Genomic DNA, 15153 nt, shown 5'->3' with positions numbered 1-15153 from the left:
CATCTAAGTCTGCTTTAACATTTGGCTAGTACTCTATACAACAATATCAGCTATAATCACTTATTACTAGCATTATTCTATTTCTAAATTTCTTGGTAAAGAGACTTCTGAACTTACTTAGCAAGGTGGTATTATAATAGCAAATCAGAAGTCTTGGACATCACTTCTCTCTAATGTTTTAAGGTATTTTTTATAAGGCTCTACTTATTCTGATTTTTTGGTTTCTTGATACTGTTTTGAAATTCCTTATTATATATTCCTCTTGGTGATCTGCACCTCAGTTCTTTTGTTCCTATAATCAGAATTCAGTGAAGTTGCCCTCAAGCAGTCATGTTGCTTTTATTGTTGTGTTTTCGGTGATACTGGGGATTGAACCTAGAGGCCTTCTATATTGAGACAGAGTCTCAAGTTGCCAAGGCTGGCCTCAAGTCTATGATCCTCCTGCCTCAGTCTCCCAAGTCACTGAGATTACAAGCGTGTGCCACCAACCCCAGCGGTCATATTGATTTCTTTATGTGTTCTTTTTAACTCTTCGTCAGTACCTCATTCTTCAGAAACTCATAATATGTCTTGAACCATCATCCCACTAGCCATGGAATTAACTGGAAGTTTATTAAATTCTGTTTATTCAAGAACAGTGTGCATGTCCTTTAACTTGTTGTGTCTGGCTATCACTCATGTTAGGATAAAAAGGTTGCTTTCTTCCAAAGTTTCTGTCAAGTCTACCTCATCATCTATCAGTTCTTAGAGAATTTAAGTCCAGAGAATCTGTTTTTATCACTGTTTTTCCTAACTGTAGGGACTAAATTGGCAGGAAAGCAAGGCAAGAAGTTATTAGACACTGATTTTTACTAGTTTGAACTTCCCAGCAGATTTAGTGATAATCTCACAGTAAGATTTTTTTCCTAGTATTTATGCCAGTCTTGTGATCTTACTAGGAAAGCATCTATGTTAATCAGTTTATAGTATAGCAGTGGCTCTTAAATTTTAGCATTTATCAGAAGCAACTGGAAGGTTATTTAAAACAGATTGCTGGGCCCATTCCCATAGCTTATGGTTCAGTAGGTCTGGGGTAGGGCCTGACAACTTTCATTTCTAATAAATTCCCAGGTGATGCTGCTGCTGCTGGTCCAGGGACCATACTTTGAGAACCACTGGTCTACAGTGTCTTCTGTTTCTCCTTTTATCATCATACAAACATTTTAGACCAAGCTTTCTCTCTCAGGTACTTACTCTCCTTACATTAGGCTTATTTATTTTGAACAAGGTGTATTCTTCTTGTTACATTATAGTCAAGTGTCAGCCCTCTAATTTCAGCAACATTGAAACAGTATCTCTCAGGAGAGACAGATGAAAACTCCTGGAGATTAATTTAGGGAAGAAAGAGAAAATAAAGTTGAAACAGTAGATTGGGGCCCCATTTACATATATCTATTGGCACATGTCTCACAGTGTATATTTGTCAGTTTTCCAGTACATGAAATTATTTAACAGCCAGAGCTGTGTATCATCATCATATTTATTAATTCAATATACAGCACTGATTTTGGTACAGAAGTTATACTATATTTGATAAAAAGGGGAGTCTCAAAACCAGCACTTCATCCTCAAGCTGTTAGGGAATAAATAAGTTCTAGGATTGATGCTATAAAGTGTATGAATTAGGGTGGTGACAAATGAAAATTAAGATTCAGGCTAACTATGCAAAATTCTGTGCTAGAGTTATTGGTATTAGGAAACAGAAGATATTCATGTCATATTATGCATATCTTTTGTCTGATTTTAAGGATACATTTTAACTTAAGTGTTCTGGTTAATTTATGGAACAGTCTTTATGTTTTGTTCGGTCCTGTCTTTTCTATAGAATACCTGATATGAATATACTTTTGGTAGAACTGTACCACTGATTTTTTAAATTCATTTGTGTGGACTGTTGGATAAATTCTATTTGTTAGCGACTGAAAGTAACTTTTAAATTAATATTTCAGGTGGAACAGAATCCATTATTAGGGTTTGGTGCTATAGCAATTGCTGTACTGTGCTCAGGGTTTGCAGGTAAGTTATGGAAATATCATTTTACCTGTTGTTACATTTTTTTGAAGTCAAAACTTATAAAAATGGACCTAATTTACCTTGCTTTGTCATAACAATTTTATTCTCATTAAAGCTTTATCATCTTATAGTTTTGTGTCAGCTGTTATTTCTAGTAAATGTGTGGCATTGTTTGACTCAGTTCAGACCTCAGTTCTTATTCAGACTTGCAGTTAGCTTTCTAAGAACATACTTTTTTCATCTTTGACTATCTCACTCTAGCCAACAATCCAGAAGTAAATGAAAACAGACTCCTTAAAAATGGAAGAAATTGGCCTTCAGAGAGCTCAAAATACATTTTCCAATTTTCCTGTATATGCTAGCTCCAGTAGGATGTTAATGTTGACCAGCTTGGTGTCTGTTTTGCCTATAGCCTCAAGTTGTCCTCTGCTTCAACAGACTAGGAGCTACAGAACAGAAAAGAGGAGGTGGATGGAGTATAACTCAGAAACATACAAAATCATAGCATCTAAAAAGGGAGAGAAGAGAACATAAAATCACTACCATCAAGAAAACAGAAAGTCTGGGGACATATGTGTAGGGACAACTCCAATGAATAAAGAAAAGATAATGAATGCTAAAGTGCAATGTGAGAAATGAAATGTGTTTTAGAAATATTTTCAACAGGAATAAAACTTGAACCTCTTTAAGAATATATTAGTTATACCTATATTTTTTTATTATTTGTACCTATTTCAAGTGTTAGGACTTTTTATTTTTGACTAGGAAGACAGGTAGAATATAGAAATATACTACTTGAAATGGGTGTTTTAGAAGCAGAGAAAATCTAAATTTAGGACTATACTTAATTAACCAGTATCATGCTAAACTTTTTTTCTTAGGAGCCAATAAATCAGAGACAGAAATAGTCACCCTTCCCCAAATAATATACTTTTAATTTTTAGCAAACTTTTTGAGCAATTAAATATTTTGTGTCCACCGTTGTATTTAGATCAGCATCTCAATACACAATTGAAAATATTCTTCTATGCTGGGAAGAATTATTATTTGAATAACTAACTTAATAATTAGAATATTATAATCAGAAAAACTAAGCACTGAATAATTAAATAGTTTTTGCAAAAATAAAATTAAAAGTGGAAATAAATATATCTATTTTATAGTTTTCCCCCCATTCTGTGGCTCTTTCTAACATACGTTCATAAAAAAAAAATCATTTTTCATTAAACGTTTTGGTTGATGAGTACTTGAGAATCAGTTCCTAAGTCTAACATGGTATTTATATCTAAAAGTTTTAAATTCCTTGTCAAACATGCATTCATTTAAATAAAAAACTTAATACTGGTGTGCGACTTCTAGTCTGGGGAATCATACTAACTTTGAGTATCTCAAAACAAAAAAATGATGGACCCACAACTTGGGGAAAAATGCACATATACACAAAGTTTATTATCTAGTTTATGGTCCTTCTGACATTATATGAACTTATATAGGAAGATGTCTTTACTCAGCAAGTCCTATTCAAATTTTATTTTGGATATGTCACTGGAAAAACTGTTAACTGGTGATTTTATGGTTATTTTGCAACAAGGGTGTGATTAAGATAATTTAATAGTATAGTTTTTTTGGCTGACCAATGCAAGTCTTTTAGTGACATTAATAAGCTTTTGTGATCTATCTTACTGCTACAATAAAGGCAGAAACTGTTCTTAACAATAATTTAATAGTCTCCTGTCAAATATAGCTTTTAAAGTTACTCTTAGTTATTAAACCTCATGTTCGGTGTAAAAGTGCACATTCGTAATATTCAGTATATCATGTGTCGTAACCTATATAATAAATGTTTGTGCCTCAAATCATATACTTTATATATCTCTGGGGTATGTTCTAAATGAGATGTTTTAAATTAATTCATAATAATATCTTTAATATATTCTTGTCTAATTTTCTTATTTCAGGAGTGTATTTTGAAAAAGTCTTAAAGAGTTCCGACACTTCCCTTTGGGTGAGAAACATTCAAATGTATCTGTCAGGAATTGTTGTGACATTAGTTGGCGCCTACTTGTCAGATGGAGCTGAAATTAAAGAAAAAGGATTTTTCTATGGTTACACATATTATGTCTGGTTTGTTATCTGTAAGTATCCAGGAATTAAAGGTTATGAGTAGATCCTTTTTACTTTTTTTTTTTTTAAGGTTAGATATCTGCTTTAAACCTTTATAGCATTTTGACATTATTCTTTTGATACTGTGAATATCAGTTCAAAAATGTAATTTTGGTTTTATTGACTTTCTTTTGTGGCACTCTACCCCAAAACAATTTTCTTTCATAATCAAAAGTGTCAAATGTGATAGCAATAAATGTTTACAATTTAGTAACAGATTATTAGGCATCCAAGAAACATTTATGAAGGAACTACTATTCACTTTTAGTACAAACTCTCAGTTGACTGCTTCTAAGGAAAATAGTATTTTTTCTAGGTAAATTAGTATAGCATCTCTGGGAATGAAATTAGCTCATCATTATGGAATGTTTTATTTATTTGAGTGTTAAGATTTTTCTCTTTCTCTATCTCAAGTTCTTGCAAGTGTTGGAGGCCTCTATACTTCTGTTGTGGTCAAGTACACAGACAACATTATGAAAGGCTTTTCTGCAGCAGCAGCCATTGTCCTTTCTACCATTGCTTCAGTGATGCTGTTTGGATTACAGATAAGTATGTCTTAGTTTATATTAGTTTTTAACATAGAAGAACCTTTCACCTACCTGATTCACTCATCTCATTAAAAATGGCATTTGGGGGCTGGGGATGTGGCTCAAGCGGTAGCGTGCTCGCCTGGCATGCATGTGGCCCGGGTTCGATCCTCAGCACCACATACAAAAACAAAGATGTTGTGTCCACCGAAAACTAAAAAAAATAAATATTAAAAAATTCTCTCTCTCTCTTAAAAAAATAAATTAAAAAAAAATGGCAGTTGGCTGTGCTGTTTGTAGAAATTCCTAGTTTTCTTACTACAAATCACAATTGTGTGGAATGTAAGGAGGCAATAGTTAGGCTTTTTAAATGGTCCTAGAGCTGAAGCTGAGGGATGCTGGTTTCTATGTGAAAGTGAGGGGACTGCTTAGGTATTAAAAAGAGCTTTTTTTTTTTTTTTTTTTTTTTTTGTAGTCATGGCTTCTCTGTTCCAGAGATGTTAGATAAATGATGACCTGAGTGATCAGGGTGAACAGTAGGCCCTCCCTATCTGTGGGTTCTGCATCCATGAATTCAATCAGCCATTAGAAAAAATTTGGGGGGAAAAATGCATCTGTACAGACTTTTTCTTGTCATTATCCTCTGAACTATCTAGTAGAGCAGCTATTTATATAACCACTTACATTGTATTAGGTATGGTAAGTAACCTATAAATTAAGTATACAGAAGGATGTCTGTGGGTTGCATGCAAATATGCCACTTAATATATGGGACTAGAACATGTACAAATTTTGATATTCCTCTTACAATAGGAATAGGTAGATAAACAGTAATTTTGCAGAAAACTATTTTATAGTATGATTCAATGCCCCATAGATTCTTGGGGACAACTAATATGAATGGTACTCAAGAAAATGATACTTGGATTAAATTAGTTAGGATTATTTTGAAGAAAACAGAAAACATTTTCATCTCCTTCTTTAGCTTATATTTTCCTGTTTTGGACTTGGTTAGGTGTGAATTGGTTTTGAAAATAATCCAAGTCTAGATTTTTATTTTCTATTTTATAAAGATTTATTTTTTTCATTTAAACATTTTTGTTTTCATGTAATTAATATAAGTTAAATATTATAGCTAGCTTTCTGACACCACTGCTATGTTAGTCCTTCTAATATAAGTTTCCTGCCATTCAGTTGGCTTCTGAATTACTTAAGCAGTAAATATTTTAGGGTGCTTTATGCTATATAATCATTTTCACTATTGACCAGTTCTATATTATAAAACTAACACACGAGGAAAATCTATCAAATGTCTGTTAAGTATAGGCCTGATCTGTATTTACATTTAATTTTAGAATTTATTCCTTTTACAAATGCAGGTAGATAAACAGTAATGCTGCAGAAAACCATTTAATAGTATGATTCAAATCTAGCCTGTACCATTTATTAGTTGTATAACCTTGGAGACGTTACATAACATCTGTGAAATGGGAATAACGTCACTATCTCCTGGGGTTGTTTTGCAGGGAATCTGCCTGACTCATAGTAAGTAACCTGTATAAAGCTAACCACTTAAAACTTCAGTGTTAGGTATCTCCAGACATTCCATAGATGTTTTTCTTACCTGATTTGGGTGATTTTTTTGTTTGTTAGGTGAACTTTTAATTGTAGTTCTGATTTGTTCTTATGTCCTTGCTCCTGAAGAAAATCTAGTAACAGTGTAAAATGCTTTCAGTTAAGTATTTAGATGTACGATAAAAACTGCCCCTCTTTTTTGAAGGCAAAGCTGGTCTTTTCTCTTTAGGGATGAATTAAAATCATAGCTTGATGTCATTTCTCTGCATGCCATTTTTTAAAAAGCTATTAAGACTCTGCCATTGTACTCCATATAGAATATGGTTCTATTTTTAATGGAATTTCATCATAAACATTTATTTATATAATGCTTACATGCCAATTTTTGACAAGTGGTAATTCCATTTTTTGTATTCTGATTTTCAGAATAAAGATTTAAAAAGCATTGCAGGACATGTGATTTTATATAATAAATCACCACTTTATCTCTTCCCATTCAGAAATTTTCAGTGGTTTGAATAATTGGTCACCTAACTCTGAATTTTGTTCAAGTGTATTTTACTCTAAACTTTTCCACATTTCTGATATCATGGAAAAGCCACATCACACTGTATTTTTTAAGAATATTTTTAAATTGTCAATGGACCTTTATTTTATTTATTTATATGCAGTGCTGAGAATCAAACCCAGTGCCCCACACATGCTAGGCAAGCGCTCTACAACTGAGCCACAACTTCAGCCCCACACACTGCTTTTTTTTTTTTTTTGCATTCAGTGTATTTATATTTCATGTTCAAATTATAGGAAGCTATTCTTTCTTAGTGATCAGTGAATGTCACCCCTTTTTCCTTTGTGCTAGAATGGACAAACTTTCTAAATATTACCATCAGGAAAAACAGAACTTTTAGCTTTATTTTTTATGACAGTATAAATACTTAATTTAAAAATTTCAGAAATTTATTGTTATAGAGCTTTAAAAGCACAAAGACAAATTAAACTTTTCTTTTTTTTGCCTCCTTCTCAGCACTTACCTTTGCTCTAGGTACTCTTCTTGTATGTGTTTCCATATATCTCTATGGATTACCTAGACAAGATACTACATCCATCCAACAGGGTGAAACAGCTTCAAAAGAGAGAATCATTGGAGTGTGATTTGAGCCTCAGGAGAGATTTCTACTATCACTAAACCATTTGCATTAAACTAGAGCCTTAAGTCAATCTTGGAAGGTAGATTAAACTGAGAACCAATTAACAGTATGACATAAGAATCAAGAAGAAAGCTATATGAATGAACTGTTAATACAGAGATTTAACGTGAGCCTGTTTGGGTTCAAGTTGTACTGTTTGAATGAAGGAATTTTATTACTGTATATATAAATAATGTATATAAAAAGTATGGAGATGATATGGTATTAAAATCATGTGAAGCTACAATATTCAAGTAACAAGGTGTGGGACAATGTTCAAGGGTTAAAGTGCCAAAGCCATTTCTGTACTAACTGTTCTCTTGTTCAGGTACCAGGGGAGAAGGATGGCCCTTCCTTGTTCTCCAGTTCACATACAATATTGTGTCCCAGCAGCAGTAAAGACCTAGCTCTTTAAAGAATCAAAATGAGACAAGCTAGTTCAGAAACAAACTTGAATGTGTAATGGAATCTATTTCATAACTCAGACAATGATTCTGGGTGGTGACTGACTGAGTACTTAGTGCTATATTTGTGCCATTCATTGTCTGGTTCATATTTCTTTCCTCTTAGAAGGTATACTTTTTTTCAAAAACATTTCTAATGTCACTTTTATACTTTTTTTAATAAAGTATGGTTAAATGTTGGGCTCTCAATAATTTGTTAAATTTCAGTGTTTTTTAAAAAATTTCTATAATGTTAATTGGGAAATTCAGCAATAAACTTATTTATATGAATTCTGTTTAATCACTTTTTTTGTAATGTAGATATGACCATTAAGAATGCAAAAACATAGAAAACCAAACCAATTTCTTTCAGCATGTAGAATCGTATCAAGGTTCTTTGTTCGCAAATAATATCTATAAACGTGGTTTAAGTGAAACAAAACCAAATAAATCTAAATAATAGCAATCGGAGTTATAGGGCTCTTGGTTGTAGAAATTAATGAGTCTTTTTTAGGGACCTGCTTTTGTGAAGACTTTGCTCTAACCCTTACTGTCCATGTGTCATATCACTTAAGACTCAAATTGATCTGGGAAGGAGAAAATGTCTCAGAAGTGTAGAGGGATGATACTGCATGCACATATAAAACATGTTCCTATTGTACATTTTAATTTATTTTTAAAAAAATAAATGACAGTGGAATGCATTGCAATTCTTATTACACATAGACAGCACAATTTTTCATATCTCTGGTTGTACCTATTATACATTTTTATTCTATGGATGTTTGTGCTAAGGGAATTTTAAGCAGAAAATAGTATGGAATCTAACTCAAAATTGAGACTGTATGGATGAGTCTTCTAGATGAAGGTAAACCATACTTGCCAATATAAAACAAACAATGGTTATTCCAACTGGAGAAACTTTGACTCATATTGTTTTTCTTCATAAAAAGAGATGAAAATTTTCGTATTCAGAAAATTTCTACTAGCAACACTTAGAATGACTTACAAAAGATGTGAATGAAAATACTGTCAGAGGATGGCCATGCTGATCAAACAAATCACGTCCTACTCATCTAAATCAAGCTCATGTTATTGCATCAAGTCACAGAAAATCTACGTAACAAATATGTAGATACAGAAAGTTTTTTTTTTTTTTTAATTCCTCATCAAATACAGTTTAACTATTGGACTGCATTTTGTGAATGTCTGTACAATTAATTTTCTTGCTATTCAAATATATTCAGCCTGAAGTTAACATAGGAAGCTGCCAGTATGTATCAACTAAAAGGTAAGTGTGAGGTAGGTTCTCCCTGGGAGTAGTTGTCAGCTATACTGCCAAAAAGATGCTTAGTTTTTTTTAATCTTATTTTTCAGAACTAGCCATGACTACCAACGGCTTGGGAGGCTGAGGCAAGAGGATTACGAGTTCAAAGCCAGCCTCAGCAAGAGTGAGGTGCTCTTGCTGTCTCTAAATAAAACATAAAATACGGCTGGGGATGTGGCTTAGTGGTCGAGGGCCCCCGAGTTCAATCCTTGATTCTCCCCTGCCTGCCCAAAATTAATTTCTGGAAGAATGACACTATAAGAAACGTCAAGTCAATTTAAATCTAATGGCGATAAAGAATTTAAATTTAGTTTAAATTCTTTATCCCCATTAGACCACGATATTTTGAGTTTAAAATGACACAGCTTAGTTTTAAGTTTTAAGGTACCCATTGACCATGAGGGAACTCACATTATTTTTAAGATAAGCATTAAATAAGTTGGTAAGTCATATGTATTTCATCTAAAAACAAATAACTGAAATTCACTTAGCATTTTAAAACGCCATTTTAATTACAAATTACATTCTACATACAGGAATTATTCCAAGAAGTTTCATTCCATTGGCCAAGACAGAACGGACAGCTTTGAAAAGATGAAGTCTGGCCTACAAAATAAACCAAAGAATGATTAGATGTTCAATAACATGCTACCTGTAAGTAAATAAGAATGGTTTTAGAAGAGAAATAATTTTGGGGGGAGTAGAGGTACCAGGGATTGAACTCAGAGGCATTCAACCACTGAACCACATCCCTAGCCCTAACTTTTTTGAATTTTATATAGAAACAGGGTCCCACTGAGTAGCTTAGTGCCTCGCTTTTGCTAAGGCTGGCTTTCAATTCTTGATCCTCCTGCCTCAGCCTCCAGAGCTGCTGGGATTACAGACATGTGCCACTGCACCAGCAAGTTTTAGAAGCAATTCTAACTTCTAATTTAAAGTAGGAATAATATTTCAAGTGCCCTAGAATTTACTATAGGTAAGGGAACAAATTCTTGAATCCCTTACAGCAAGACTAGTACAGAAGGCATTTGTGGAGTGGGAATGGTTGAACTTTTCAACTCTATACCGGATGTAGGAAAATGTGTTTCTTAGTTTATGAACATTGGTTGTTAGACTCCAATTCTTAATTATTACCTGAATCAGAAAATACATTTCTATAGTGTAACAATAAAATGTTATTTGATAAAATTCTACTAATGTTTTGGAATCTTGGTCTGAGGCTGGTAAGGATTCCAGGAAAGACATTCATTATAACCTACCCCAGCCACATCAGGAGGACTATCTTTTATTTGGAGTGTTTTGTGTGCCACAGCTGCAAGATGACTAAAACAGAAAGAGAGAAATCATCATTGGAACAAGAAGAAATTTCCTGTTATCAAGTTCATGTTATATCTAATTCTTTTCCCTCAAATTGGAATAAGTCAAAATTTAGAAGCACTAAAGGAGGTATCCAAAGTTGTAAAGCTGAGACTGAAGTTCACTGCTTTTCTAAAACAAACTAAAACACACTCTATTCAAGCTTTAAATTTTGGTCTTGGTTCTATTACCAAGTTCTTGATATTATAATTTCATTGCTAGTTTCTCCTTCATTCATTTATTTTGTGTGTGTGTGCCTGGGGATTAAACCCAGAGCCTTGTGAATGTGAGGCAAGTACTTTACCAACTGAGCTACGTCCCCAGCCCTCATTGCTAGTTTTACAAATATAGGTTATTTCTAACAACTTTTTACTTACTTGGACAATCTTTAAATTTAAAAAGTATATGCCACGGCCTTTTCCCTGTGTAGAGTGAGGAGGTGGGCTAGAGACTAGTTATCAATCCATTCCACACATACAGTCTACTCTTCTTTAAAACACCTTTTCTATTCAGGTATGGCATCAAGTAGAACAATGTCCCAAAGAAATGATGCTTAGGATATTCATTTAATGACTGATATTTCCTAAAATTTTCTGGCTTTATTTCCTCTGTATATCAAGGAAAAAAAATTTTAGTCAAGAAAATAGTTCTAAGGCTGGGTTTGGAGCTCAGCAATAGAGCACTTGCCTAGCATATGTGAGGCACTGGGTTTGATCCTCAGAATCACATTAAAATAAATAAAGTATTGTGTCTACTGTCTATAACTGAAAAAAATAGTTCAACTAAATCTCTAATTTAGTAGATATTGAATAAAAGCAAAATTTCCTTTTTTAAATAGCTTATGGGAGGGGCTGTGGCAGTGGCTCAGTGGTAATGTGCTTGCCTAGCATGTATGAGGCACTGGGTTTGATCCTTAGCACCACATACAAATAAATAAATGTATCATGTCCATCAACAACTAAAAAAACAATTTTAAAAATTGCTTATAGGAAGTTAATACTAATGCTATGTAAAAGTAGACTCAACTTCTATTCAAAGATTTTTAAATAACCATAAAATTTCTATCAGAGTTTCATTGATTTGCCTCCTAATTCAATCTCTACCCTCTCTCTAGCTGCCTTGATGTTTCTGTGCCTCTGCTTAAAATGCTTTTATGGACCCACTGCCCTGAAAATCTAAGTAGCAAAAAGTACATGGCAAAAAGGCCTATACAGACATCATCTGTCATCCCTTCCAGGAATATCCTTGTAGTTCTTGCTCAACTCTGCTTTTTCCTTCTTCCTAGATACATGCTTCTCCTGATTAATATCTACTGCTTTCCCCCGAGAAGCCCCTTCTGATCCTCCAGGTCTGGGCTAAAATTGTCTTTCATGTTCACTCTATCACAACAAATATGCATTGTGCTGTAACTACCCAGATCATCGTGGGTAGTTGTTCCTATTCGTTTGACTATAGTGACTATACTTTATGTCACTGATGAATAAATGAAACTGAATTGCTAATTGGCAAAAATTCCTGTAACTTGCAGCAAAACCATCAATTTTGGGGGGCAAGGGATCTGTCTATTTATAGGAAATCTTTAGATGAAAGAAATGTTCTTTGTTGGATCAGGTCTCAAATGTCATTAATGCTTGAAAATAGGAAAATTATCAAATACCTTAGCGTTAGAAGGTAACTAACAATGTGCCTGGGTTGAAGGTCCTGAGATGATTTAAAAAGCACTTCGTCGAACCTAAAAGAAAGATGATAGGGAGATCTGGCAGAGACAGACTATGCACACATTACTCTAAGTTGTTAAGAGACCTTGGATGAAAAGACTTACTTGATATCATTAAGAGTAGAGGGCATATGGAAAAAGACCTGTGTACATCTGAAGGTAAATGCATATTTTTCTTACAAATTCCTGATGCAGGGACTTTCTAAATCATCTTGCTATCCCTTAGGCCTAGTCCAGAGCAGACTTAAATCATGGCTGTTAAAGTGAATGTACAAAGCCTCCAGCCAATTTGAGGAACATAATCTACAAAATCTACCTTCAAGGCTAAGAAAATCAGGTTGGTTTATTTTCCTTCACAAATTAGCTGCCCATGAGTAAATTTTACTGTTTGGCAATCAAAGAAAACTGCCTTGTTTTCAGCTACCCACATTCTTCTTGGGACTGATCTATGTTAACAAGTCTAACAGGTATGGCCTCCTGCCCAGTGTGGGGGCATTTATTTGAGATTTATTTGAGACTGTGAGCTGAAGCCAGCAAGCAAGTGAAGGATGTATGGCCTTTTAGAAGCTGCACAAAGGGAGGATTTTTCCTTATCAGGGTGAGAAGGTGCTCTTTTCTAAAACCATAAGTTTATGCTTTTATCAGGCTTTACCTGCTCAATCAATGGGCTAGTGGATGCCAGGCATTTCTACTAATTCAGAGGTGATAGCCTTTTTAAGACTCAAAGACTGATCTTGAGTAATGCCCTTCATCTTCCCTCAAAAGACAGAAAAAACACTTTTGGGGCATACTTTTTAGTGGTCAGCAAAAATACCAACCAACAGTTAATTCAATTAGCAGAAGCAGACTTGGTAATACCAAAAAACCATCATACCTGAGAAGATGCTGGAGAATTGAAACAGACTGTGGCTCTTGTAGGCAAGCAGTGTTGAGGTCATTCAGATAACCAGATCCAAAAGTCTCTTCCAAACTATTTTAAGTTAAAAACATCATAGATGATGAACATTACCTCAAATATACAGTCTTGATCTCCTTAACATAGCCCTAAACTTCAGTGCTAACACTATTTGACCTGAATCCTCCATTTTCTCAATTGAGAAATTAAAATTGAATCTCAATTTGAATCCTCAAATTCTCGATTTGTTTCTATATCTGTAAAATGTAGGCAATAATACATTGTTTGGCAGCATGATTTTGAACTAATTAAGGTTAATATACATAAAGGCATTTCTTGTAGGTGCTTAATACATATTTTAAAACAACAACAACAGGAGGTCTGTTGTGCTTTAACTGGTTTTGAATAGGAGATGCTAGAAAAACCCAACAAACAGGGCCTGCTATTGGTCTTGGAACTACAACACCCAGGTCCCAACCTAGGGGAGGGCAGTCGTTTCCCTGTGGTCTCTCTTCACCTGTGGAGGCGGGCATGTGTGTACTGAAGGAAGACTCCTGTATCCCCACGACTCTGGAAAACACGATCCCAGCTGAACTGATAATCCGATAAGAGTAAACCTCTGAAGTCCTACAATGACAGTAAATCTTTAGCCCTAGGATTTGTTCTAATACCAGACAAAAAGGTCTCATAAGAAGAGATCTAAACAGACCTGAATAATGAGCGCTGCGAGCCCAACCCTCTCTGCAGTCTCTTGTGGGTTCTCGAGTTCTTTAGTTGCTGAAATAGACAAAGGCAGCTCTCTTTAACCTGCCTGACACTGCCAAGATCACAGATAGAGGTGGAGAAAAAATCTGCCAAAAATGCATGCTGACAATTAAAACCAAACAAGTTCAGAGTGGGCACTTTACCTTCCTAGTTTAGTCTAATTTTTACTTTTCCTGCCTCATTAAAGGGAAGAAATAAGAATTCATCTTTCCTACAGATATGCCTCGTAAGATATTAGATACAGCTGACACTTATTTTTCTAAGGGAGATTAAATAAATCCATATGAGCTTGTGACCTGTATCTAATTTGTAACATAGGAACCTCACACAATAACCCAGACAACAGAATGACAATGCCTGAACTGTCCATGAAAAGAAGATTAAGATTCTATTCAGATTATTAAAATAAACAATTCATGAGCAGCAGGTCTGTTACCTTGGGCATCTAAAAATCAGTGAAAGCTACTTTTGACACGGCCAGGGAAAGTTCAGCAGACAATTATATCACATTGCCTGAAAGTCTTGTAAAACATAAAAGTAGCATGTAAGGTATGACTTCAACAACAAAATGTGAATTTACTTTTAATGGAAGCCATATTCTGTAGCATCCTTAGTCGAACCTCATTTAAGACATCTTCCAGAAAAGTGACATCTCCCCTTCTTGTCTTCATTCCTTGGACTACTCCAAAGGGCACATGCTGGCACCTGAAATGCACAGGCATTTAGTCAACAGAAAGCTAAAAACGAACTGGTAATCCTGAGTATACCAAAATATTCTTCCAGAGAGGAACACAAACTACCCCTCATGGTGAAGTTTTTAAAATTAATAAAATAAAACAAGATGTGACTTGTTGAAGCCTCAAACATACTAAGCAGAGAGCTTTATTTTATAAGATAACCACTAGCAGGTGATTAAACTACTAGTTGCTTTTAAAGAGGGGGATTCAGAATTCTGAAAATCTAGACAGTGATGGCAAATATCTAACAAAAACATACTATCAGAACATAAATTAATATAAAAATCAACTCCGCTTTTCCACCCTAAAACTTAAAACAAAGATCTGAAGTCTGAATAAAAATCTCTCTAGGTACATTTTCAGGCTTAGCTGACCTAATACTTAGTGACCCTGGGCAGCAATTAAGAAC

The 15153-nt window shown here is 34.4% G+C and overlaps 2 protein-coding genes across 4 annotated transcripts in view; one reads left to right on the top strand and one right to left on the bottom strand.

Moving 5' to 3' along the window:
* Slc35a1 (solute carrier family 35 member A1) overlaps positions 1-8588 on the top strand; it is a 31757-nt gene extending 23169 nt beyond the window's left edge. For all 3 annotated transcript variants that reach the window (XM_076858436.2, XM_076858437.2, XM_076858438.2), the window contains 4 exons: positions 1989-2055; positions 4011-4187; positions 4630-4764; positions 7342-8588. In XM_076858436.2, the coding sequence (XP_076714551.1) occupies positions 1989-2055; positions 4011-4187; positions 4630-4764; positions 7342-7469 (507 nt within the window). In that variant the 3' untranslated portion in view covers positions 7470-8588. The remainder of the gene's footprint in view (positions 1-1988; positions 2056-4010; positions 4188-4629; positions 4765-7341) is intronic.
* A 1115-nt stretch (positions 8589-9703) lies between these two features.
* The window catches only part of Rars2 (arginyl-tRNA synthetase 2, mitochondrial), a 66566-nt gene continuing 61116 nt past the window's right edge, over positions 9704-15153 (bottom strand). Inside the window, exons 14-20 of the mRNA XM_076858435.2 lie at positions 14588-14712; positions 13952-14019; positions 13760-13869; positions 13222-13317; positions 12288-12362; positions 10534-10597; positions 9704-9880 (exon numbers count right to left, since the gene is read on the bottom strand). Coding sequence (XP_076714550.1) covers positions 9794-9880; positions 10534-10597; positions 12288-12362; positions 13222-13317; positions 13760-13869; positions 13952-14019; positions 14588-14712 — 625 coding nt within the window. The 3' untranslated portion in view covers positions 9704-9793. The remainder of the gene's footprint in view (positions 9881-10533; positions 10598-12287; positions 12363-13221; positions 13318-13759; positions 13870-13951; positions 14020-14587; positions 14713-15153) is intronic.

The sequence above is a fragment of the Callospermophilus lateralis genome, chromosome 6, assembly GCF_048772815.1.
Source record: "Callospermophilus lateralis isolate mCalLat2 chromosome 6, mCalLat2.hap1, whole genome shotgun sequence".
Classification (NCBI taxonomy): Eukaryota; Metazoa; Chordata; class Mammalia; order Rodentia; family Sciuridae; genus Callospermophilus; species Callospermophilus lateralis.
Note: the sequence above shows the minus strand (reverse complement) of the source record. Positions and strands in the feature narration are given on the sequence as shown.